This window comes from Macaca mulatta, chromosome 17 (assembly GCF_049350105.2).
Source record: "Macaca mulatta isolate MMU2019108-1 chromosome 17, T2T-MMU8v2.0, whole genome shotgun sequence".
NCBI classification, from domain to species: domain Eukaryota; kingdom Metazoa; phylum Chordata; class Mammalia; order Primates; family Cercopithecidae; genus Macaca; species Macaca mulatta.
In genome coordinates, this window is record NC_133422.1 from 25,988,570 (window position 1) to 26,016,558 (window position 27,989).

The 27,989-nt window shown below is 35.7% G+C and overlaps 1 protein-coding gene across 3 annotated transcripts; it reads right to left on the reverse strand.

Moving 5' to 3' along the window:
- ESD (esterase D) lies at window positions 1–27,810 on the reverse strand. 3 transcript variants are annotated; one of them, XM_015120908.3, is made up of 10 exons: window positions 27,710–27,810; window positions 23,509–23,556; window positions 21,131–21,205; window positions 16,516–16,604; window positions 13,427–13,525; window positions 11,811–11,935; window positions 10,650–10,769; window positions 9,084–9,182; window positions 6,707–6,874; window positions 1–245 (listed from the first exon to the last, which is right to left on the reverse strand). In XM_015120908.3, exons 3-10 carry the CDS (start codon window positions 21,196–21,198, stop codon window positions 165–167), a joined length of 849 nt encoding a protein of 282 aa, XP_014976394.1. In that variant the 5' UTR covers window positions 21,199–21,205; window positions 23,509–23,556; window positions 27,710–27,810; the 3' UTR covers window positions 1–164.
- Between the last annotated feature and the right edge of the window lie 179 nt (window positions 27,811–27,989).

A 27,989-nucleotide genomic window follows, 5' to 3' on the forward strand; every position in this document is an offset into this window, starting at 1 on the left:
TAGGTTTTATATCTTTATTCAGAGGTGATTCAACTATAGAATAAAGCCCTTTTAGCATTACAAAATCCAATGATTTTGAACTTTTTTTTTTTTTTTTTTTTGCTCAGCAATACAGTTGCATTTTACTTTTATAATCCTGAAGAGATTCTCTTATTTGGAGTTTTTCATGCATTCAGGTATTTAGCATGATGTCTGATGTGGTCAGTAATAAAGGTTGCAATGAAGTAGTAGCTATGATCATAACCCTAGAAGACAAAGAGATGATAAGACATTTATCTACCATTCAGAAACATCAATATTAGGAACATTAAATATATCTCTAAGATCATTTAATTTGCTTACAAATAGTCATAACATTAAGGGAAGTATGAGGAACGTTTAAAATTAAATCAAGGTTATCATATTTGTACTTTAACATTTTCACTGTACATTAAAAGAGCAGCAAAAATACGAAGGAAAACTAAACACTCTGCCTAGCTTCTAAACATAGCCTAACTTCTAAATGCTGCCATTAATATGTAAAGAGAGGAAGTAACACATTAATTAAATATGCAGAGTAGACATGTCATATCAACACTGTAGAGTACATTAAATATGTAGAGTAGACACTATCATATCAACCAAGATGAAAAGAATCAGGATTTAGAGACCTTAGAAACATGGGCAAGACATTTCAATTCACAAATGCAGCACATCAATAAGTCAGTGACTATTAAAATACAAAATAAGCACACAAACAATATAGAAAAAGAACACAAAAATGCCCAAATGTTCTATCATTGTTGGGAAGTCAAACATCAGCCATCATAAATCATGTTAAGAATTCCTCCTATACAGTAAATGCATGTCATATCTTTATTTGAGGAGAAAGGAATAATTCAGTAAGTGCTGACATCCCTTAGCAATATATCAAATTAGGTAAAAAGTCAGTAAACCTTTGGAAAACTACATGAAACTGAGAAAAATGTAATGTGCTAAGCAGTTAAGTTGAAAGAGATTTCTATCTATCCAGTCATTTAAAACCACTGTTGTAGGTAAATGAAGAAATAATCCCTTTCTGGTGACTCTGACACCTCTTCTGAGTATAAGTTAAAAAATAGTCTTCCAAAAAAAAAAAAATAATAATAAAGTATTAAGGTGGTAAGAATTTTCATTATTTTTTTGTTGCTGTTGTTCAACTTTTAAGTTCAGGGGTACATGTGCTGGATATGCATTTACATAAGTAAATGTGTGCCATGGTGGTTTGCTGCTCAGATCAAGCCATCACCTAGGTATTAAGCTGAGCATCCATTAGCTATTCTTCCTGATGCTCTCCCCAACTCCCAACGCCCTTTGGCAGGCCCCAGTGTGTGTTGTTGCCCTCCATATATCCATGTGTTCTCATCATTCAGCTCCCGCTTATAAGTGAGGGCATCTAGTGTTTTTTTTTTTGTTTGTTTGTTTTTTGAGATGGAGTCTTGCTCTGTCACCCATGCTGGAGTGCATGATCTTGGCTCACTGCAACCTCCACATCCCGGGTGTAAGTGATTCTGCTGCCTCAGCCTCCTGAGTAGCTGGGACTACAGGTGTATGCCACCATGCCCAGCTAATTTTTTTTTGTATTTTTAGTAGAGACGGGGTTTCACCGTCTTAGCCAGGATGGTCTCGATCTTCTGACCCCGTGATCCGCCTACCTCAGCCTCCCAAAGTGCTGGGATTATAGGCGTGAGCCACCACGCCCGGCCTGGTATTTGGTTTTCTATTCCTGCATTAGTTTGTTAAGGATAATGGCTTCCAACTCCATCCATGTCCCTGCAAAGGACATGATCTCATTCCTTTTTATGGCTGCATAGTATTCCATGGTGTATATGTACCACATTTTCTTTATCCAGTCTATCGTTGATGGGTGTTTGGGTTGATTCCATGTCTTTGCTATTGAATAGTATTGAATAGTACTGCAGTGAACATACGTGTGCATGTATCTTTATAACAGAATGATTTATATTCCTTTGGATAGATACCTAGTAATAGGATTGCTGGGTCAAATGGCATTTCTGCCTCCAGGTCTGAGGAATCACCACACTATCTTCTACAACGGTTAAACTAATTTACACTCCAGGTGGGAAGAACTTTCTAAGGGTATCAAACACCAGATAATTTATCTCTATCTACAATTAAAATACAAAGTTGAATATACTGAAAGAAATGAAAGTCTAACAAAGATTTTTTTTTTCCAGTTTTGAACTAGTGAATGGTCACTGATGGGAAAAAATGGGAATTTTTCTAAGCACCTAAGAAATAAAAATAGAGCTAATAAAAATATCACTGACGCTTCAGAGAACAAGGCAAATCCCCAAGGTTTTGATGAATCAGTAAATGTTCTCAATCTCTCCCTTCCAGAGAGGTATTAAATGTTTATCTTGGGAATAGCAGTTAATTAAAAGTTCTAGTTTAAGATCAAGGTAACTTAAGTCTTCTAAAGCAATCTGTCTTCTATCATGGAAGTGAATGTGACAGGAATGTTGTCAAGATTAAAGCTGAGCCTCGTAATTACTTGGTGTCATGTCTCTCAATGATTAGACTAGTCCCAGCTGGCTAGTTAAATTTAGAGCTAAATTACAGTTTCCTATATAAAAAGGAAATGTAAAGAAAAGCATTTTCGCTCCATATAATTCTTGAATTATTAAGAAGTTAAGGCCGGGCGCGGTGGCTCAAGCCTGTAATCCCAGCACTTTGGGAGGCCGAGACGGGCGGATCACGAGGTCAGGAGATCGAGACCATCCTGGCTAACATGGTGAAACCCCGTCTCTACTAAAAATACAAAAAACTAGCCGGGCGAGGCGGCGGGCGCCTGTAGTCCCAGCTACTCGGGAGGCTGAGGCAGGAGAATGGTGTGAACCCGGGAGGCGGAGCTTGCAGTGAGCTGAGATCCGGCCACTGCACTCCAGCCTGGGTGACAGAGTGAGACTCCGTCTCAAAAAAAAAAAAAAAAAAAAAAAAAAAAGAAGTTAAACAGGCCTGGAGTTTTAGGTCACAAAACCTGTAAAATGTACGAAGTATTATCTGCCATTTTTCACAGATCAAAAGATGGATCTGATAGAAAATGGGTACAGATGCAGGGAAACAGATACCTCAAAAGACATGTGTGACCAAGTTCCAATGTGACTGAGTATGCCATATTTTTATCCTTAGTTTCTTGTGTGTTAAGAGCCATCAGACACATATGAATAGCCATCATTATTATTAGAGAAGTCCCAAGGTAAACCCAGGAATATACTGCAAGACAAGACATCTAAAATCCAAAACAAATGACCATAAGCTCCATAATGATAAAGATTCACCTATATGAGAAAGAAGAAGATGCCTGCCATTGAGGGCTCAAGAATTTTTAAAAATATCAACAAAAAGGCAATAGAACACATTTGAACTATTGGTATCCTGCTAAAGTTATACAATTTGAGCTAATTGTATCATCCCTGACTAGGGATTCTGTTTATCAGTCTTATTAAATGGGGATGGCTTCTTTAATTAAATTCTTTGACGAATGAGTTGGTATGATATGTTAAGCAGCTTGTGCAAATGCCTATGTTTAGTGACACTTGAAGGGGCCTTTTCTCCTCTACCTCACACTTTAAATGGAAAATCCTTGGTAGCAAAACTCTGACTCCTGGAGTATAAAAATAAATGAACACATTTCGTTCTTTCATTCTTCACTCAACTCTCAAAAAGGAAGCAGTGCTCCAGCAGCTATGATGGATGTTTATCCTAACAGGCAGTGTTTTCTTATATATTTTCCAGACCCAACTAGAAAAGCTTGGATAAGAATCCCCAGGTTATTAAATCTCTTCAGTGTATAAGGAGGAAGATTTTGCACTGTATTCATTTAACAAGTATTGAGAGTCTCTGTGCTAGATAACTATGCTAAATAAGCATTGGATACAGAGATGAATGAGAGATCTCTACATTTCTGGGATTCTCTGTCATGTTCTTACTCTTCTCCAACAGGCTGATGCAGAGGCTAAAACAGCCTCTCAATCTTCAAAAAGGTCCTGAGCCTTAAGGAGGTAGTATAGCCTCTCCTTCTATTCCACAAAAAGAGAATACTGTTTCTGGAAACTTCTTCATAGTGTAACTCCAGTAACTAAAGATAAGACATACTAGGCCCTTCTTTTTCAGACTAAGATTTGATCTCTGTACACTAGATATCAGAATTCTGTTATCTGGTATTTTTTTTAAATTTAGATTGCCTGAAGCCAAAATCGAAAAAGAAAAAATTATGTAAATAGCCAAATAAGTATCTATGGTCACATAGCTAGTAAGTGTGGAACCAGGACTGGAACTAAGGCTATTTGACTGCAAATACTGTCCTGCTGTCATTTATCAAGTCATTTTCAGGCAGCATGATGTGCTCCTGAGGAGCAAAGGAATGGAACTAGAGAAATAATTCCAACAATCAAATAAGTTATCCCCAAATAAGTATCCCCAATAATAATAACCAAATAGCATCCCCAATGCACTAACCCCTCCCTCTAAAATTTTTTTTTGACATTCGACAGAGTATAAATATAATTTGTGAGCATTTAACACCATTAAAAAGAGGTAAAGGAATGTAATTGGGTAAATCATGTGCATGATTGTAATTACTTTCTTTCTTCTCAGATCATTTATTTATATATATCCCCTATTATTTTCAGCTTATTTTTCACAGCTTCTATCCCACAAGAAAATACAGTTATACAATACTTGTAATCAAATGATAAAGTAGGTGATAAAACTCTCGGACCCAAGGTAATCTTGGGTCAAAGCTGGTGAGAAAATCTGAAAGTAGACTCTCTGGAGCCACTACTTAGGCATGTTCATTCAGTTGTTGATTCAATTACAACGAATCTAAAGGAAATCTGCTTCAAGCTGTGTAGTTCACTCTCAACCTGATCATGCTGGAAGTAAAGTGAATAGCAAACTGCACCTGAATTCAAGATTGTGACTCTGGTGCTTTGAATACTTTCTTACTTTTTAGAAGAATTGAATGGTTCGTCTTGACTCCTCCTCATTAAGTATAGCCAACTATGTGTTCTAGTTGCTTGGGATACAGGCATTTTAGAAACAAATAAGTTGACTTATTTTTCCCTCCAAGAATGTCATCATGTTCTGATTCTGCTGTTTTCATAACAAACTTGAGAGATTTTCAGACTTTGTCGGCAGGCAGAAACATTGTAGAAACAACAGAAATTTTGGGCACAGTCTTTGGGGAAGCAAATTAGGTATCCAACACGGGTACTGCCAAGAAATTAAGGTCATTTGGAAAAAACATGGTTTGGTATGCACTTATAGCTATAGTTACTGCAGTTAAACGTATTACTATATTTATAGTCAAATTGGTATTTGGATTTCTCAAGGCTGGTTGTTGACCTAAAATTTAATTGTGATGGTAAATGTTCAAATAAATCTGAAACAAAGTTCTATTACTCCAGGATGGACACTAAGAGACAACAAGGTATATATAATGTATTAGTTTTTGACATTTTCTCACACTATATATATATATATATATATATATTTATATATTTATTTATTTATTTCACATGTGCAAAATATCTCTGTAAACAGGAAGACTGCTCAGATGCACAATTTCTCCTTGTGCTAGCTCTAATTCCATTCCTTTGCTCCTCAGGAGCACATCATGCTGCCTGAAAATGGCTTGATAAATGACAGGAGGACAGTATTTGCAGTCAAATAGCCTTAGTTCCAGTCCTGGTTCCACCACTTACTAGCTATGTGACCTTAGATAAGCAGGTTACTTCTCTGAGCCTGTCTCCTCATTTGTAAAACATATGGACAGGAAAGAAATGATATCTCATTTGGTGGTGTAAGAATTAACAATGAGTTAATGCTGTGAAAGCATTTTACAAACTGTAATGTACCACATTACACAAATCTAGATTTATTTGAACATTTACCATCATAATTATATTTTAGATCAATGTGCCTGACACATTATCCTTAAACATGGATAAAATTTTATTTAAAAATCATGATCATGTATAATTTTCAGTGTTCATTTTTCACTCTAAAATATTTTAAATTATATTCTGAAGCTTATGAATTTTTCTTAAAAATAAAAGCAGAATTTCCTTAATTAGGACTATAGTAGCAAATATAGAATTAGGTGAGTAGTGGACGATCAAAAATATTTTAGTTAAAAAAAACTTGCAAGCCCATTGGGATTCAGCAATTATTCTTAAACAACTAGAAATACCAAGTAGCACAACGTATAGATTAGTATGCAAGTCAAATAATATAAAGCACATGTGTGATAAATAATACTTAACTTCTGAGACTAAAATATGTAGTAATGTAGACTAAAATAAGGAGTAATAGGGGTAGATGTTTGTCCTTTACTACTACTGCAGCAAAGGTATCTGTGTAAAGAAAGATGTATGCGCTAATGTTGAAGATTAATCATCATTCAAGCATTAAACATCTTGTTATTTACTGGTTTGATGGAAAACAATATTTTTCACTGCCAAAAGCTTTCCTATTTCTATCAAATTTAGTGTTAGATATAATTAATTTTATAGGCAGGCTTTCACTTCAAGTGTCTGAATATAATTAAAAACTTACTAGAAGTAGCATTTTATATTCTAAAATAAAGTTAAGAAAATACCACAGAATCCTAATTTTTCATAGTTACATTATCTAGATCAAGCTAAAGTTTCCTAATACTTGCCTCTTGTAATCGAAAAACAACAGGGATTTTCTTTTCTGTACAGGCAGCTATGAAGTTATCAGGGAGTAACTGTCCATCTAAAAGAAACTGGTCATCTTTTCCTTGATCAATTAGTATGTCCAGCTGAGATCCTGGATAGGATTTCACAAGATAGGTAGCATCATATGCCTGTAAAAAGAGAAGTAACATTGAAAAATAAATTCAAAGATATTCTTCATGAAATACTATACTAGTATCAAACAGAAATTTAAAGTTATTTAAGCTCTTAGGCTGATTAAATCAGAAATATGCTTTTAAGTTGGTTCAAAACCTGACTTGCCAGGCTTTTATTTACAAGGTCTTTGGAATTCTATTTTCTAATAATAGTCTCTTCCCTACTTTCAAGCAGTCCTAGACTAGTGGCAAGAATCCCATATCTCAGGCATTCTTCACAAAATGGCCTTTTTCCTTCTAAACCTTTAATATTCTTAATCTCCTCTTGACTCTAGTAAGAACATGATTTTTTTTCTTCATAACTCCTTCCACAAATTGGAAATTAGAAGCTGCTTCTAACTCCATGATCTTTTTCCAAATATTCTCTATTTCAGATAATCTTTTTTTTTTTTTTTTAATGTCTCTTCTTTATGGCTCTAACTCCAGACATAAATACATTCAGCCTTCTTTTTTGCTGTTGAACAGCACCAAACCTCTGCTATCTACATAAGCTTTCGGAAAGACCTGGTATGAATAATCTGAATCATATCAACGTCATCTCAAATTTATTATCTGAGGAGCTGCCACTAGTTACAATTTTATGTTTTATCATCCACCTTGAAATATTCTTAATTATTCATATATATTCATTAACCACAACTTTTATACATTGACCAAGACAAATGACCATGAAAAGATTTGTCTTCTAAGTATCCTGCTTTTGAAGACTCTATTTCCTTTCATCTTAAAAGAGTGGGGTCTGACTTCTTCTAAATTCTATGATTTCATAATTCTACATGGTTTTCTGATTTCAATCGTAAATTAAATAATACCTTAAACACAACATAATTAAGACAGTAAAATGTACTGTCACTTGGAGAAAAGTACATTATCTAGATTCCTTTTTAGGTCACCTGTACCTCTACCTCTCACCTTCTCCCTCCAGTTAGTTGGTCTTTTACCCAGTTCTTCTGTTAGACCATAAGCCCCTGGTAGATGTGAAAGGGTCACCATTTTCATGACAAAACAGCTCAGAACTTAGCATAGACTTTGCATCTGATGAAGACTCAAAACACTGATGTATATACAATGTCATTTCTCAAAGAACCTAATCCTAAATCATTTCTAGCATTCTTCAAATGTAATAAAAATTCAAGCCTAAACAAAACTGTAATCTAGTTACTAAAGGATGAACCCTTTATTTAGTTTGAATTTCAGTAATCATCCTTAAATAAAATTTGTTAGAATTTCAGTAATCATCCTTAAATAAAATAAGGGTTCATGTAGGAATGAACCCTGAACACAGAACTATACTTTAAATACTTTAAGACAAACAAGTTGTATTTTTTTATCCATTCCAGTATTTTCTGCTTATTAACAATGCACATGATGATGAGTTCATTTGCAAAGTATTCAAACTCTTGGTGGAATTTGTAAATGGCCCATTTCTGCATAAGAGTAAAATGGTTCTCAGGTAAAAGGGTCATTTTTATTTCCACTTGAAAGCACCTGTTTGCACGCTTGAAAAAGTAATCTTGCTGTGAGAATATTCACATAAATGACATAACAAAGTATCTATTTTTAAAGACTCTTATGTCTGGAATTTAAAATTGAGATCTGAAATGCTGAATTTTGAAAAAAAAATACACAAAGTAATTTAAAAAGCCAGGCTTCTTTGCTTCTATTACATAACTGAGCATAAAATTAGTAAGAGGCAAGTCCAAATTTAGTAACACAGGTTGAACATCCCTAATCCAAAAATCCAAAATCAGAAATGCTCCAAAATCTGAAACGTTTTGAGTATCTACATGATGCTTAAAGCTCATGCTCCAAGGAAATACTCATTGTAGCATTTTGAATTTTTAGATTAGGGATGCTCAACCTGTAATATGTGGTATTTTTTTGGTTATGTTAATTTAGAAGTTATGTTAATTGAGAAATAAAAATATAAATTAACCATTAGTAGAAAAAAAATGTAGCCCCAGAATATCTGCCATGATTCAATACAATTAGAAAGTAGGGTTTTTTGTTGACATATATATATACATATATATATCTTTTGCTAAGTTGTCTCAGCTCTAGAGCCCTAACTTGAGCAGGGTAGGAATATAACGTCTGTGATATGTCCAGCCTTTTAAACAAACTTGAAACTTAATGAGTATTAAGATAGCCATTCAGTACCTACCTTCCATTTACTTTGATCTGTTCCCAAATATCCACTAAAGGCTTTTTTGCCCCAGGGACAGAGTACAGGGTTGCAAATTGGAGCAAATGCTGACACAGACTTCAGAAACAAAAGAAATTTAAAAACAAGTTATATTTTGCTAAATTAAATATGAATAGATATTTGCAACTTACTTAAAAATATAGAATTTACTTGCAACTTGCTTAAAAATTCTGACTTGCCACGAAAACCCTGTGAACAATTTTCCTTTTGATATATTGCTGGCTTAGATTGCAGGCCTTTCCATAATACATCTTTTGTGTATTCTATTAAGAGAGCTAATAAATATAGTTGCTAAAATAATGCAAAACAATACATTGTAATTTAATTAAGATACAAACAGAAGTCTATGTTCAGTGTTTCTGCTTTTTTAGCACTGAAAATTAATCTATAGTAATATAAAACAGTTCATGCTTACCTTAGTGAACATGTTACTAAATCTGACACATGATTTCTCTTAAACAGTATCAACAAAGCAGTGAGCAATGCCTTCCAATATGACAGAATTTTTAATACACCTCTGTGTTCTATACAATGTTCTTTTTCGCTGGATGAGATGCAGAGATGGGATCTCTCAACTTCAGAGTACTCATCAATGTAAATGTTTAGTGGTATCTACTAGCTTTTTTAAAGGACAAAAAAATCAACTAAGTTTGCTTTTCTACCTCAGACATGATAAATAGACTGCCTTAAAAATGGAAATAAAAATGCTTACTTAGAAAGTCCACTGTCATGCCATGAATTAGTAAAACTTCATAATAAAGCGTACCAAAAACAAAATATTTGATGCCACAGCAAGAAACTGCTATGAGAAATATTTTCATTTCTCAGTAGCACACCTAAAATAATCAAGAAGTTCTTCCTAAGAGGAGGAAATGAATTAAACCAATCTTAAGGGCATGAATAGCCCTGCAAATTTAAAGGCAGAAGAAATTTTAAGATGCTAGTTGCTTTAACAGTTCCTTATTCAACTCTTGTAACATGCTGTTCTGCACAGTATGACACACTACATATGGTAGTTAATTCAGATTTGACTCTGGGAAAGGCTGAGAGTGATGTTTTTTAATCAAGCTGCATTTCAATTTTCATTAGAGGCATTAAGAACAGAATTCTTAAGTTTCTACAAATCATATCATTTACCTCAGAAAATCAAAGTCAACTTTACAAAGATATTCCTGGTAAGAATATAAATGATAGATCCTGCCACTGTAACATTAATCAGTAATAATAACCTTTAGGGTAAAAAAGTGTGTTCCAAACTACAGTTGGAATAAAAACAATGAAAGGAGAAGCTACATTTTATAATACTTTTAGTAGGCCAAAAAGAAGGCACTCTTGCTGAATTCCTATGCTTCTGATTCTGTAGCTTATACTCTATGGTCAAATTAAATACCCACCCATCAAACACCCCAAAGTTCTCAACACTAGAAAGTTTAGTTCCAATACTAACAATATTATAATTTTACTCTTTGAAGGTTCCTAATATTCAAGAGAAATATTTATCACTAGAAGTTTAGATAACCTTACTTTGTATTTTCCAGGATTTTTTAAAGCACAGATCAGAGCTCCATGGCCTCCCATGGAGTGGCCAAAAACAGACATCCTTTGGGGATCCACTGGAAAATTGGCATTTATGAGTTGGGGAAGCTAGAAAAAATATAATAGTGTGACAAAAGATATCAAAGAAAATAAGTTCAGATATTTTCAAAGTTATATAAAATAATTACACAATCAATACTGCCAAATCATAATCTTACAATGGTTTGAACTAGCAACAATGAAAATAAAACAAAACTAAATCCTCAGGTAGACCATGGTTACTAATATATCTCTGGGAAATATATTGTACAGATTTCTTAGAAAACACTTTAGGAAGGTGAAGCAGAAAGAACCTTTAAAATGTTCTTAAGTTTTGACCTAGTAATTTCACTTTTTGGAATATATTCTCAGGAAAAGTCCTTAGGGAGATATTCACAAAGATAATCAATGCAGTCATATTTATTAGGGTAAAAATAGATACAAAACCATAAATATCCTATAAGAGGAAAAAGTAAATTATGGCATATGACAGAATATTATGCAATTATTAAAATTAGAACACTGGAAAATATTTTTAGATATAACTTATAAAAAGAACAAAATAAAGTTTAGAATTATGTGAAAACTAGTCATAGAAACAGTCTGGAATATATCAAAACGTAAGTGTTTTGGGGGTGTAACAGAATTATGGGTAATTAAAAACTTACATTATTGTTTCTAAGTTTTTATGGTATACATATTAACAATGAAGATCATATAAAATTTAGAAAATGCATAAACAGCATACAAATATTATTAATAGAAGTAACGTTTTACCACTTATGTTTTCTAACTAAGCCTTGGCTTATCACTATAAAATACATCCAAATGAACCGGCTGCCAGGCAAATTAAAGGTTTTTTTCATACACCATTTTCTTGGTTATTCTGGGTAGTATAAACAGGTCTCAATATATAATGATTAAATCCTTTAATTGTACTTACTGTTAATTTAAATTGCAGTAAATAGGACTATAGTACTAGTAAACTTTGGAATTCTTACTAATAACTTTTATACCCTAGTTTAAAATCCTCAGGATTGTAAGGACTCTGTGTTCAAAATCAAACTCTTGGCAGTCATCAGTTAATAATTACAATACAAATTAAATTACCTCCTCCGTGACATAAGAGTACATTCTGTAGTTGGTTTTCCAAAGATCTTCAGTAGCATCAACATAAAATCCAGCACCAGTGCCAAAGTCCCAGCTTTCATCTTCTCCTTTAATATTGCAGCCACCTATAACAAGAAACAATCTTGTGGTTTCATCTGCTCTGTAGTAATGGCCCATGTTTAATAACACACTTTTGGATCAAGCTGCAAGTCCATTTGCATGGGAACTGTTCACCAAATGTTGTGAGCTCTCTGCCTTTTGGAGTACATGATAGGATTATACTTCCTGCTCCTCTTGCTCTTGAATGGGACCATGTGACTCGTTCTGGCCAATGAGGTAAGAAATGACCTTCCAAGCTGGAGTATTCAGCTGCCAAGGTAAGGCAAACTAACTTTCTTTGTTGATGAAGTTTCTTTCTTATGTACTTTGAACATATGCTTCCTTACTCTGGTTTACCTGTCAAAAGGACTGATATCTTCTTTTTATCTTTCAGACATGTGTTGTGATCCCTTCCCTGATGACCCTCTCTCACTACCAGCACTTTTTAAATTCTCTTTACAAAGGAGTGGGGAGGGAGATGCTTGTGCTCAACTCACTATCTTGAACTGAAAATGTTTTCTAATACGCTTTGTTAATGGACTCATTCCATCACATTTCCCTATCTATCCAACCTCCACTGGAATTTTCTTATGTTTCTTTTTAACTTGTTACATTTTATTTTATATACTTGCATGTGGTTAAAAATCAACCATTGGGATTTTGAATAGAATTACAGTAACACGAAATTTGAAGACATGACCTTGTCTTAAGATTCATTTTATCCATCTAGAAACACAGCATTTTCCCATTTATTAAAGTCTTCATTTATGATAACAAAATTTTACAGTTTCCTTTTTATATATCTTTCTATTTTTCAAGTTTATTCCTTGGTATTTTATGTTTTTGATGCTATTTTGAATTAAATCTGTTATTATATTTCTAACCAGATACACCTTGTTTTTGTATAATATAGCCTGTGAAAGGAAATATAGTACTTGCCAGGCCAGCCATATAACTTCCCTAGTTTTACTGCCATTTAAATTCTATTTCCTGAAACTTCTAGAGTCATAAAACAAGTTTTAACTGTCTGATGCATTGAGTTCTCACATATTTGATACTTTCATTTCTCTAACGTAAATATTCAAATCATTTATACTAAAACTAATACTTGTTTAACTGTATGGTTGATGTTAATAGAGATGAAAAAAGATGTAATTATCATGCAACAAGACATTATACCTCTGGAATAGAAAAATAATTTCCTCTGCATTACACATTAGTATTTTGACAGTAGTACCAGTATGACATATGAATTGAGTTGCTTAATCTCTGCTTTGAAGTATCTTAATCTGTACAATGGGAGTAGCAAAACTATCCTCTTTCATAAGAGCCATGTCATGAGTAAAACTTGAGGAAAATGTATAACATGGTATTTTGGAGTCACGATGCCACTTGAAAGGTTAATAGAGATAACAGCAAAAATATAAAACAAATTGTATAATGTATATATCATACCACTTATAACACTCTTAAATATTTAGATTTTTATAAAGGATATCTGGACCACAAACACTTACGAGGGCTGGTATCTGGAGCAATGACAACAAGACCATGTTCTGAAGCAGCTTGATGATAACCAGATTTTGATATAAAATTTTGTTCTGTGCAAGTTAAACCTGAAGATAAAAAATATTGTTATTGGGCACACATGGACATAAAGATGTGTACCATTAGCATTGGGGACTATTAGAGCAGGGGGAGAGGGAGACAGACAAAGGCTGAAAAACTACCAATTAAGTACTATGTTCACTACTTGGGTGATGGAATCATTCAGCAAACCTCCATGTCACGCAATATGCTCATATATCAAACCTGCACTTGTACCCCCTTAATCTAAAATAAAAGTTGAAATTATTAAAAATAAATTATCTCATGCTATATTGTGAATGGTTTATAAGCTTTAAACTTTTTATAATGCAGGAAAACAAGCTCACTTGATATCATTAAAAATATTTTTTTGCTTTAGAAATAATTTTGAGTAAGACACTAAAATTCACTTTTTGACAAAATTTGTAATAGTATTAACCTAAGAACTGTGTTAGCTTAAGTGATCCCATAACTGTCCTTTTAAAATCACTTATTGGCCGGGCATGGTGGCTCACGCCTGTAATCGCAGCACTTTGGGAGGCTGAGGTAGGTGGATCACGAGGTCAGGGGATCGAGACCATCCTGGCTAACACAGTGAAACTGCATCTCTACTAAAAGTACAAAAAAATTAGCCGGGTGTGGTGGCGGACGCCTGTAGTCCTAGCTACTTGGGAAGCTGAGGCAGAAGAATGGAGTCAACCCGGAGGCGGAGCTTGCAGTGAGCCGAGATCGTGCCATTGCACTCCAGCCTGGGCAACAGAGCAAGACTCCATCTCAAAATAAATAAATAAATAAAAAATAAATAAACCACTTACTAAAGTTTCAATTACTAAAATCCTTTGGACCAGCAGTGTTTGGGAATTCAGAAATTTTCAAACTGTAGATTGACAATATAGTGCATATGCCCAATATTAAAACAACCCCAGTGAAGTGTTATCAAATATGCTAATTAAACATCACACTATTCCTGCACCAAAACATAAATATTCACAGTAAATAAGCAAATATGATGGTCCTCATAATACAATTTTTTTTTTATATACAGATAGTTCTCAGCAACAAAATTTAGCTTGATCATCTTTGTATTCTTCACTGAACTAAAAAAAGAGTAATGGTGACCATATGCCATCCTTAAATTGAGTTTTAGCCTCAGTTTTTAGAAGTTTCTGTTATTTTTCCTAGCTCTATGCTTTTCAGTCATAAGATAGAGGAGATGACTTAATTCTTTTACTATAGGTATCTAATACTACAATGATATGAGAATGGTGAGGAATGAACTAGCCATCGATTTTATTTATCATTTCACCAGTTGAGAGAGATTTGGTTTGTTTATACTTTTTGGCTATTTTAGTGTGCTATGAACATTCATGTGCAAGTTTTTGTGTGGACATGTTTTCAATTCTATTGGGTACACAGCTAGTAAAGGGCTGTTTCAATGGTCACCTTCACTTGAGAAAGATACAAATCACTACACACGAACTATCTTTTAAGATTTCAGTTTGGCTGTTTTGATTTCAGCTAATTTCTTTATTTTAGCAATATAATAATTGTGTAATCTTTCTGTCATTGTTTTCCTTAGACTTACTGGGAAGTAAACTTTCTGAAATTCTTTTGTCACCATTTCTCATGTGCACTGGTCAGGCAATCTGACCTTTACTCAGAAAATCAAGCCTTAATTTCCAAGGTCTATCTTCAGCATCTCACTAAGGAAACTGTCTTGTCATTTGATGTAAACAAACAAAAATTCTGTATTTTATACTTGTAAAGCTCAGATATGTCTTGCTAGATTCAATTTTAGTTAGAACTTAGAGCCCTATTATTAGAGTACCTATGACACAATGCCTCAGTGCTTCTGATCTGGTTATTATTTAGCCAAGAGATATGACTATACTAGCCCTCATCAGAAACAAAATGCAAAAACAACAGGAGAAAAAACTAAATACAGCTCTGGACTGTGAGTCAGAAAACTTGTTCAACTCCGTATTACTGTGTGACCCTGGACAATATTTAGCTTCTCTGGGCTTCATTTTCTTTCTAGGGATTACATGATTTCTAAGATCATTGTTAGCTATACAATATTACGTTTTCTAAGACAATTAAATAACTAATTTTGTTGCTCTTGCTTTTGGCAATACCTAATGCTCTTCTAGCAATCAGTGCTCTTCAATCACAAAAATGTTTTCTTGAGTTAAAGTCAGAGATGTACTTAATCTTTACCCTTTAAGATGAAATATTTATTATCATTTTCAAAGACTGGTATTTGGGACTTGTCCTTGATGAAACACACATGAGGGAGGATTTGTTAAATCAAAGTTACAGGAACCAATTTGAAGGAAACAAAATTAAAATAGTACTCTGTGACACAATTTAGTTGCTAGGATTCTCTCCTCATAATGTTTGCTTCTAAAGATGAAGTACCAACGTTTTGTGAAAGAAAAGTTAGCATAGAGGTTTCAAAACTGCAGGTGTCAAAATCTTACTCTTCACAATCTATTCTACAGTATTTAATAGGAAACACTGATTAAGAGAAGCCTTAGGGTTCTTTTGTGACTTTCCAGGTTGTCAGAGAAGCTCTATGGAGTACAATTAAAATATTTTAGAGAACACTGTATGAAGTTATTTGACTTCTTACAATAGCTGATTTCTAATTAGAGTATCTTGGTGTCCTGATTTCACCTAATACTGTTCTAACGGACTAGTAAAGTCTCTATAAACTCCAGAAATGCTTGGGTAGGTACAAATTAAGTAAATAAGTTGTCTAAGCCCTTGCTGAGTACAGAACTTTACATTACCTGCTAAATTTCTTGGTCTATTGGAAAAAGTGTAATAAGTGAAATAAGTGTAATTCAGTAGGTTGGAAATTATTCTGAGGATAAAGTAACAGAGTAGACTACAACAGGCCCTTAAAGTCTTTCATAAATAGCTCAAAAAGCCTACCAAGTCAAAATAAAAGGGTAAGGTAAGCCAGTGAAAAAGAAAATAGAAACGACTCTATAAAACTCAAATGCATAATACTTACCCGAGAGCCAATACAGTGCAGGGCACTTTTCAGTTTCTGCCTTTGGTGGTAAGTAGACAGCAAATTTCATTTTGCAGTTCAGTTCAACACTAGTTTTAACAGAAACAACGACAAAATATTAATGCTCCTCATTAATCAATACAGAAACAAAATAATTTTGTACTATATAAAAAGTAAGATATATAGTAAAGGTCCAAAATAAGTTATTTAATGTTCAAAATAAGTGGTTCCACCAACATTTAAGGAATATACTTGTCCTTTAAAGAAAGAATGTGGTCAATTGAGCATACTGATCTAAACCAACCTGAGCCCATACTTTGGATGGCACTGTCATTTTGGGCAAAATAAGTGAAAAAATAAATGTAATTCATTGTGGCACTTATTAAAAAATAGTTTGTTTCTAAAGAAATGTACGAAATAACAAATCATCTTTTATAAAAAAATGAATTCTTGAGATCTTACATATTTGTTCATGTGCACTAAAATGCAACACATCCTTAATTCCCTCTTTCATCACTAATATTTTATCACAATCTAGAAAAGACAATTTTGATGAAAGCCACAGGCATTTTTCCAGTAAACAGTAATTTATGCAACAATGATCCCTCATGGCTTTATTTAAAACATCATATAAATGGAAGTAAACTCTTACTACTTCAGAGTAAACACCTATCTTTTTAATCAAAGTTATATGTACTAAACAGTTTAAAGTAAACTGTAACTGTAAATAGTAAATACTTCCACAAACTTTGTTATGAAAAACTAGTTTTTCCCTGCCCCAACCTTCTCATTTGCCATATTCCAGAGATAATTAATTTACCTCTTTTAGCTGATTTTTCTGGTATTTATGTCTCTATCTAAATAATATGACTTTATTACTGCTTCTAGATTTTTCAGTTTTTAGTTATTGTCTATTGACTTCCCATTAGAGAAGGATTTTACTTAACTTTCACCTCCCTGTCTTTGCTCTCTGCACGCCCCTACATTTCTCCTTCCACTTTCCTATCATATATAATTTTGGTTAATCAATATTAAGAAGTTATAAATGCTATTCAGAGATGAGCCATGTACTATATTAGAATTCCTTTCCTTCTTCTTTCAATTTTTTTTGTTTTCATTGAGCTAGTAATTCTCTCCTTTTTGTTACTGGTTGTCTTTCCTTGTTAGGAATAGACTAAAGGCTCCATCATGAGAAGTTTTCTGTATGCTCCCTTCCATTCTCTGCATATTGGTGATTTTCTTTTTCCACATTATTCTAAGCAACTTTTCTTGTTGATGACTGATGGCACAAAAAAATTCTGACAGTTGTTTTTAGGTTTTCAACTTTTGTTAGGGAAGTTGAAACATTTACTTTCATAGATTACCATATCAAATCCATATTCAAAGCAGAGATGTTATCAATATGCAAAATCAAGAGACAGCATAATCTTGTTACAGGATAGTTGGTGCCTTACGACCTTTCTTGCACACTTAAAAATTTGTTAAGAGGGTATATTTCATGTTAAGTGTTGTTATTACAATAACATTTTTAAAAGAAGACCTTCCTCAAGCAGTTGTGGAATAAATCAGGTCTAAAGTATGTTCAACAGTGGTATGATTAACACTTATGTAAAAGAAAAAAAAAGGCCGGGCGCGGTGGCTCAAGCCTGTAATCCCAGCACTTTGGGAGGCCGAGACGGGCGGATCACGAGGTCAGGAGATCGAGACCATCCTGGTTAACACGGTGAAACCCCGTCTCTACTAAAAAATACAAAAAACTAGCCGGGCGAGGTGGCGGGCGCCTGTAGTCCCAGCTACTCGGGAGGCTGAGGCAGGAGAATGGCGTGAACCCGGGAGGCGGAGCTTGCAGTGAACTGAGATCCGGCCACTGCACTCCAGCCTGGGTGACAGAGCGAGACTCCGTCTCAAAAAAAAAAAAAAAAAAAAAAAAAAAAAAAAAAAAAAAAAAAGAAAAAAAAAAACAAAAAACAGGATTATCAAGTAATCTGAAACCTCTGTCCCTATCATGTCATTAAGATGCCACTTAATTACCAAAAGAATACAATCTCATGCACAGAGATTGGTGTGGTCACTCTATATGTATTACTAATTCAATACCAAACTCCCCCAATCCTGATGGGTTTCATAAATTTTCTCTCTAATAGAGTCAGTTCTATCAATTTCATCTACATTAAAAATATCTCTTCAGACCAGTACTGCCAAACAGAACTTTCTACAGTGATATTAATAAAAATGTTCTATTTATGTATTGTCCAGTACAACAGCTTCTAGTCATGTGACTACTGAGCACCTGAAATGTGGCTAGTGGGACTGAAGTTTTATTAATTAGCTAATTTGATGTAAATGGCTGCATGTAATTGCTGGCTACCATATCTCCAACTTTTGACCTGCTGCTTTCTAGTTGCTGCCTTAATATGGCCCCTCTCATCTGGAAATTCTTTCTCTTCTGATCTGTTTTCTTGGATTTTATGTCTTCAGCTATCTTGCTTTAGTCCCTCATTTTGGTGAAGCATATTATTCAGTTGCTTCCAAATTGCACGGGAAATACACTTTGAGACCTTTCATAGATGAAAACATCTTCATTCTACTTTCACTTAACTGACAACATGATTGGATACAGAAGTTAGCCTTCAGAATCCTGAAAGCACTGCTGCTCTGCCTTCTTGCTTCTAGTAATACCGTTGAGCTGACCTAAACCTTTGAAGATTCTTAATCTACTTTCTCTTTATCTCAATGTTTGAGAATTTTCTTTGTTCCCAACGCTCTAAAACTTTACAATGTTGTTGGTGTAGATCTATTTTCATCCATTGTACTAGACAACTTTTTAAATCTGGCAACTTCAGTTCTGGGAATTCTTGAATTATTTCTTTATTATTTACATCTATACCTCTATTTCTGTTCTATTTTCCAAAATTCCTAATTTTTAATGTTGGATTTTTGAACTAGTCCTCTAGTTTTCTTGTCCTTTCTGATTTATTGCTTTTATCTTATTTCACTTTCTAGAATGTTCAACTAACCCTTCTATTGAGTATTGTCATTTCTACTATCAAAATTTAAATGTCTGGGCTTTTTTGTACTTGAGGATTTATTTATTTTATTTTATTTTTTGAGACAGAGGTTCGCTCTTGTCGCCCAGGCTGGAGTGCAGTGGTGCCATCTCAGCTCACTGCAACCTTTGCCTCCCAGATTCAAGTAATTCTCCTGCCTCAGCCTCCTGAGTAGCTGGGATTACAGGTGTGCATCACCATGCCTGGCTAATTTTTGTATTTTTTTTTTTTTTTTTTTTTTAGTAGATACAGGGTTTCACCATGTTGGCCAGGCTGGTCTCGAACTCCTGACCTCAGGTGATCTGCCTGCCTCGGCCTCCCAAAGTGTTGGGATTATAGGCATAAGCCACCACACCTGGTCATGTACTTGAATATTTTTAATAGCATCCTATAAAGTCAGAGGTCAATATCTTTTATGCCTTTTATATGAAGAACAGTTCATATCAAATTAAAGACTTTATACAAATGTCTAGTGATCTTTAGCTGCCCACTGCTATTTAAGAGTGAAACACTAAAAATCTAGTTGAAAGCACTGTGCCTACAAGTGGAATTGTCAACCATTGCTTTACTGTAAGGTCTGGTTAGATTACTTTGTTGGCAAATCTCAGTATCTTGAAATCTCTTCCTTTGGGTTACTCAAACTCCCCACAAGGAAATTCTTCTAAAGGATATAAGACTAACTCCCCAAATTTTGAAAGCTAGTGGAAGAAACTCAGTGTGCAAACTTTTATTTAATCTATTTGCAGTATCACAACTCCCACTAATTGTGTCTGATATTCCCCAATACAAACAGTTTACTGTCTCTAGAGAACATACCTCCAATCTTTCTCCAGAGTTAGGAAGAGGCAGTGCATAAAACTGGGACACTCTCAGATCTATCTCCTTTTAAAAACAGACTTTCAATTAATCTTCCTTTTTCTAAGCTCAACTTGTATCCTTATTTTCAGGTGTCCCTGGTGCCTCCAATTACTATGGCTTTATATAAATTGTGTCATTTCAAAGCTTTTTCTTGCTGATGTTTAGAATTTAGCTTTCTAGGTTTTACTGTCAGGTACTACCTCTCCATTTGTATTCCTGCTTCTAAAATGTTATCCTTAGCTCCTGTCTCCTGCTTCTTTATGCCTTTATAGGCATATGTATGCATGTGTGAGTGCTTCATCTCTTTACTTTTACTGTTAGTCAGAGTTTTGGAGGCAGCAGAAGCAAATGCATGTGTTTAGTGTGCCATCTTCCTCAAGAAGTCCAGGTATTTTTCCTACACTTAGAAATCCGCAAAGAAAATGTTTTCAGAATTTTTACTGGCAACATAAACATTTTCATAAAGTTTCAGAAAAGCATCAAGTCAAAGCTTGAAGATACTTCTCTATTAAGGCTCTACCTCACACAATCATATCCACAGCTAATTAAGTCTGGTAAAATTGTCAAACTGATAACCACAGAAAGAGAGCAAGCAAGTTTAAAAGTAAAATGAGGTACTATGATATCTAGATAAAGACTTGTTTTAAAATAGAACAAAATAATCCAACAGAATGAGAGGTTATCTAAAATTATATCTTCTTAATAGTTACCTGTCATGTTCAAAAACTTTCTGCAATCCCCCAAAGCACTTGTTGCTGGAAATCTGCTTCAATGCCATTCTTCTCCTATTAGTAAAGAGTAATTTCTTTATTAATTTCCAGAGAATTAGTTCCTGAAAAACTTGAGATAAAACTAACTGCCTTCGGCCGGGCGCGGTGGCTCAAGCCTGTAATCCCAGCACTTTGGGAGGCCGAGGCGGGTGGATCACGAGGTCAGGAGATCGAGACTATCCTGGCTAACATGGTGAAACCCCGTCTCTACTAAAAATACAAAAAACTAGCCGGGCGTGGTGGCGGGCGCCTGTAGTTCCAGCTACTTGGCAGGCTGAGGCGTGAGAATGGCGTGAACCCGGGAGGCGGAGCTTGCAGTGAGCCGAGATCACGCCACTGCACTCCAGCCTGGGAGACACAGCGAGACTCCGTCTCAAAAAAAAAAAAAAAACAAAAACAAAAAACTAACTGCCTTCAGATAAATTATGTGAACATACAACTATTTTCTACTTAGAATTTTTTTCACATTTTTCTCCAGTAAATAATATTAAGAAACTGATTAACTCTTATACATGCATTTACACGTGTTACTCACTTTTAAAAGCTTTCATACTTTGGTATATCATTACTAATTTATTAACAAGTTTTTTTGTTGTGGTGGACTGCCCCAAATTCTTTTTAAAAGAGGCAGAAAATACATAAGTTAAGTTACCAATTAATTACCTTAGTTTAGAAGGTTAAAAATTGTTAACAGTCTGCCTATCAACTGCAATAAAGTAGTCAAGGAATTGGTATGACTGATTATAGTTGATTTTAAAATGGAAGAAAGATGAAGTGATAATGATTTTGGTAATAATAATATATAACATTACTGAACACTTACGGTGTGATACACATTTTTCTAGATATTAAACCAGATCCAATTACTCATCCCACGAATTTTTAAGAGAAGGTGATATGAAACTTTAAGATCAACATTTATTTCTCCTTTTAAAACAAACCAGTAATATATAAGTCTTTTAACTTCTTTTCTGTCCAACAAATCTTTTAAATTTTTCATGTAAAAATAATTTTAAACTGACATGTAAAATGACATATTTTATTGCTTTTAATGATAAATATAAGAAAAAAGTTGGAAAACTCATCTTTATCATAAATGCCTATTAAGCAAAGGGAAACCACACTGATCCTGACATGTACCTCTCAAAGAAAGATTCCCTTCCTATTGCTAGAAGCACTGTATTAGAATATAAGGCAGTAAGTCCTACATATTGAAGAAAAAGCTTTAGATATCAGGAATAGGTATTACCACTCTGGCGATCTTCTCAGTGAAATGCACTACTACATGCCAGTCAGCTGGAGCTTTAGGATTACTCTTTCAAAGATATATATCAATAATCTTAAAAAGCTAATTCAGGAAATGTCTTTATAAAATACTTTAAAAAATTAGTTTCAATCTTATCTTTAACGTCTTCAATAAACCCAAATAGTTTTATTTGGAAGACTGGGATTTGAACCCAGGAAGTCTGACATCAGAGGCCCTACTCTTAACCGCTATGCTGTCCTGACTCTCTAGAAGTTCTTTAAATACTCTTTTTTTTTAAAAAAAGACACTGTAAGATAACTGATTCTATAGAATTATATTACAATTGTATACAAAGAAATTACTATTTGCTCAGTTTTATGCTTTTAATCTATAAAAGATTAATTCTTAAATAATAAACTCCCATGAGATGCTACTGAAAATTAACTTTAGCTACTGTTAACAATCCTATCTCAAATAATGAACTTACAGAGATACACACTAATTTTAATATATTAATACATACATATAAGACTAACAAATAAAATTTATTTGCTCCATTATTCCACAAGGAAACCAGATTTACTTAAACTTAGAAAGGACTATATCCATTTTGCAAACGATGGTACACTGAGCACGTATCTGGTACACAGGAGTCTATATCTTTGCTATTCGCCTATTTTAATAAACCTTAAGTTGTCAGTTTTCTCTGCTCTTAAAATTCAAAACCAAATGCTTTTCATTTGGCCAGAAGAAACAAGGTTAAAACACTTTTTAAAAGTTGGTAGAATATTTTTTAAAAAACAAAGCTTTTAAAGTATTTTTTTCTACCCACCCAGTTTAGAAACTACCTTTAATTACAAATCAAAAAAATATGTCAGGCTTAAAAAGAAATATGACTTAAACTAAGAACTAGATATGAAATACTGTGATGTACTATAATATCTGATATGTTATAATGGGTGGTTATATTTTTCAATAGAATTTTTCTAAGTGAAAAATAGCATGTTTTAAAACAAGCTATTAGTGGTATTTTCATTCAATGTTCAGAGTAACATATAAACAATAAAATTACCTGTCCAACTGCTGATTGCTTTTTGCTTGTACCAAATGGTAAACGATTCTGAAAAAAAGACCAATGGTTTACAAATGGGATACACTTTTCACAGGAAAGATTATACAGAGCTTATATATACACAAGCATTCTCAATAGATATTTTCTTCTTTTGAGGTAGGTGACTGTACACCCTGATGGGATACCACATCACCACTTAATCTAATTACCTCAATTTCCCATAACCTAATTATTTGCCACAGGCCACCTTAATACCTATTTTGCCATAAGGCTTGGTGGTACTTGGTCAAAACCATCTGTTGAAGTAAAAGTACTATGAAAGTTTTTTATCTATTTAAATCAGTAAACAAAGTTTTCAAGTGTAATTTTGAAGGATGAGATGTAGCCAACTGCTGAGTGAAGAAAACAAGAGTCGGGGCTAGGTAAGCAGAGGAAGATGGATCTATCTGGCCTAGTTGTAAGTCGAATTTGTAACATGGGGATAAAAAAGGAGGGAAGAGATGAGGACTGAAGGACTACTAGGGTGACTGGAAAGGATGTGTAAGAAAACTGGGCTTATGAACGATTAAGTGACTGATATTCAGTAAGAAAAATTTACATGGAAACTCACATAGTATATATGTCACTTGTCTGATAGGTTTCATTTAGGCTCTATAACAAATATATATTTAGGTTCTAGAACAGATTTTGTGGGAGAAATAGGGTGACAGAGTAGGGTGGAATACCAAAAAACCAAACAACACCCTTCCTCCTTCCCCCCCCAAATAACAAACAACAACGAAAACAGAAAAACAATTTCACAGTGCCAGTGGGAGTTACATAATTTTTCCCAAATGTTAGTGAACATCAACATTCTTTGGAGAAGAAAGGGTCTCTCAGGGCATAATACATCCATTCCCCTAAAGGCCAAACCTTATTGTTCTTCCCTTTATTTTTCATTTTTAGTTTTTGGACACAAGGTCTTAGCTGTGTGGCCCAGGTTGTAGTACAGTTGCATAATCATGACTCAGTGTAACCTAGAACTCCAAGCTTCAAGTGTGATCTCCTACCTCAGTCTCCTGAGCAGCTAGGATTACAGGTCCACACCACACTGGAATACTTTTTTTTTTTTTTTTTCCGGTAGAGACAGGGCTCTTTACTTATTGAAGTTAAATGTCATCCACCTCCAGAAATCTGAGTTCTATTTTTATCCTTCTTCCCTGTGTCTCAAGTTTTCCATATATCTCTACATGTGTTTTTCATTCCCATTCTCTGATTCCTTGGATTTCGATGTTTCTTCATTTCCAGGGTGTCCTAGTCCACTGGCTCTTAACATCCTAGACAAGTGTTCCCAAAACCAACGAACTACAGTTCCAGTAACTGGCTGTTGACCACCACTGTGCTGTTCAAACCCTCTTCTAAGTGAAAACTCAGGATCTGGCTTCTTCCCTTTCACTGTCTCCTCCCACCTCCCTTTTCTTCACTCTTTCCCTAAACCCCATTCCCTAAATTTCAACTACATTTTCTGGGTGAAATAATCTAAATCTGCATCTCTGCAACCAATCTTTCTCAAGCATTAGTACCCATAATGAAATGTCTTGCTGGACTTTTCTACCAAGACATGTGACCAGCTATTAAAACTTACCAAGCCTAAAATTAAGCTTCTACATCTCACCTTCAAACCATTCTTTTCATTGCCTCCCTTTTCCAGACTCATGCCTATCTTGCCTAATCCACATTTGAGATGCCTCAAAGTTACCTTCTTTTTGAATTCCCACTGCCATCATCCTAATTATATATAAGAAATTAAACTTAGCCTCTCCCTTTCTTTCGAAAACATCCCACTACGATCAATCCTACATGAAAGCCTAGGGTTTTAATCCACTTAATTTACTGGTCAACAGATCCCTATAAACAGCTCATCTGCAGCCTAATATGGCCTACATGGAATTGTTAGTCATTTTTATTTAATATTTTTAAAACTGTGATAAAAACACATACATAAAATTTACTATCTTAACCATTCCTAAGTGTGTATTTCAGTAGTGTTGAGTATCCATTAGTCATATGTGAAAACACAGTTCGCCAGCTCACAATTAGCAGATGAGAACTGCCTGACCACCCCCTGGCATGCTGCAGGTGGAGACTGCTAATCCCCTTCGCTGTTAGGCCAGTAGCTGAGAACCAGAAAGTCGCTGAAATGGAAGACCATGTTAATTGTACACTTTTCTTCAAGTTTAATGCCATTAAAATGTCAAAATTAAAACCATGCAGGATCACTGAAATGTAAGAATGAATAAAACTCCATATAGTCATATTCCACCTGTGTGTAAGCATAGTCTTTTTTTTTTTTTTTTTCCCAGAGAGGGTCAAACTCTGTGGCCCAGATTGGAGTGCAGTGGCCTGATCTCAGCTCACTTGCAATCATCTCGGCCCCCGAGCTCAGGTGATCCTCCTGCCTCAGCCTCCAGGGTAGCTGGGACCACAGGTGGCACCACCATGCCCGGGTAATTTTTTGTAGAGGAGGTTTTGCCATGTTGCCTAGGCTGGGTCTCTTTTCCTTCATAAAAATTCACATGGCTTGCCCACGTAAGGATTTCCATTAAACTCTGGGGAAAAAAATTTTTTTTTTTAAAATATGGCATCTACAAACGCCAAACACCAATGGTTCTAAATATGGTCTATAATTTGGTCCCACATTATTTTTCTGGTCTCACTCCCTATTATGTTAGTTAAACTCAACTATGCATAATTCTGGGATGGCCTGGATGTTGCTATCGCGTGGCTTTACTCAATGCCACGGTACAATGGTTTCAAAGCAGGTTCTGGGGCCAGACGCTCCAGGTTCAAAGTCTGACTTCACCACTTATTACTACATGACACTGGACAAGCTCATCTATATGCCTCATTTGCCCATCTGCAAAATGGGGATACAGTAATACATATTTGATAGGGCTGCTCTGGGAATGAGTTAATTCACGTAGTGCTTAGAACGCTGCTTCTACCACACACACAAACATGAGCTATTATTTTTCCTGCAACCTGAATGCCCTCCTTCCAGGTGCGCTCAATCCCATTTCCCTGATGACCCCATCAGAAATGACTTCCAGTCCCCCACAGCGCTCTGAGAGCATTTTACGACCCGAACAGATTTCGCCAAACTCCGAAGACACGGGTTCCCCTCGGCACCACGAGGTGAGTGCTCCTGACCGCGCCACTGGGTCGTGCCCCGACGTGGACGCTGCCTAGAGCAGCAGGTCCACATTCCCCTGAACCAGGCGCCGGTGGGCGGTAGGAACGCGCTGAGGCCCGCTCCCTCCTTACAATGCGTACACATCTACTTCACATGTTCGCGCGGTGGCTGCGGATCTAGGGAAGTCTTTGTGAACAGGAAAAAGCTGTGCAAATGTAGCGGGCAGTAGGTAAACGGGAGCTTCCCCCGGGATGTGGCACGCCCGAGCGCCCCGAGTTACACTAGGTTGGAGGCTCAGAGAAGAAAAGGGGATTAGGCGCAAGGCTTCGCGTCACGGGAAAAGGTCCCTGGCCTCCTGTCATGGATGGTGGCGCTCAGGGCCCAGGGTCGCCGTCTCTGCGCTCGTGCCTGCGGATATCTGCACCGCAGGCCTCAGCGTCCGCCCCGATCAGGCCTAGCCGTGCCGCCGCCGCAGCTGCAGCCGCAGGAGGGCTGACAATGTCCAGGCCTCTAACCGGACCCAGTCTTACCTCCCGCGGCTGAGCGACCAGAAGAAGCGACCCGAAGTAAAAGACGGGGCTCAAGATGGCCGCCGGGGCCTCGCCTCAGCCCCGCCTACATGACGCCCCGCCCCTCCGGTCCCGCTCACTCTCAATTTTAACTCTGAGAACCCGCCCTTCTCCAGTCCAGTCCCCACGGCCCCGCCGCCTTTGCACTTTGCACTTCCCGGCAGCCTCCGCGTGGGCGTTCCCTCCAACTCCTGTCTTCGCCCCCGTTTCCGCTCTTTGTGGTTACTAGGACCAACGAGGGGGGCGTTTAAGATTAGTCCCTGTCACCATGTCTGGGACCAGTCTGCTATGCGTGCTCAGACTCTTCCCAGAGCCAGCAGCAAGAACCCGAGGCATTAATAAACTTGAGGTCTAGCTTCACTTGACTCGTGCAGAGGATTTCCGTGTCACTTATGTAGAAACTAGGGCCTAATTTCAACTCTCCCAACTCCTCTGTCCCAAGACTATCCAAGTCACCTACTTGGTAGCTGGAGATAAACAAGAATCCTTTGAAATCTACAGTGGCTGACACACAGCGGGAGCTCCATCAGTTTCCGGTTTACCCCTCACTTCCCTCAATAAAAATTAAGTTGAATTAAGATTTGCTAGTTGATAATTTACAGCAAATCTTTCCTTTTGGTCTCTCTGATTTAAGCAAACTGTTGAGTGTACTTTGCCTCTTGAGAAATTAAATCTGACTACAACAGAGCTAAGTATTTTTCAGCAACGGTTAGACTGACATTGTAAATACACAATCTGAT

Excerpts from the sequence above, each read along its gene's own strand:
- ESD (XM_015120908.3), bottom strand. The coding sequence starts at position 21,198 with ATGGCATTGAAGCAGATTTCCAGCAACAAGTGCTTTGGGGGATTGCAG. Across the intron at positions 10,770-11,810 it reads ACTCTTATGTCACGGAGGAG|CTTCCCCAACTCATAAATGC; the intron begins GTAATTTAATTT and ends TATTTTTTCTAG. Across the intron at positions 6,875-9,083 it reads CAGATCAAAGTAAATGGAAG|GCATATGATGCTACCTATCT; the intron begins GTAGGTACTGAA and ends CTCTTTTTACAG.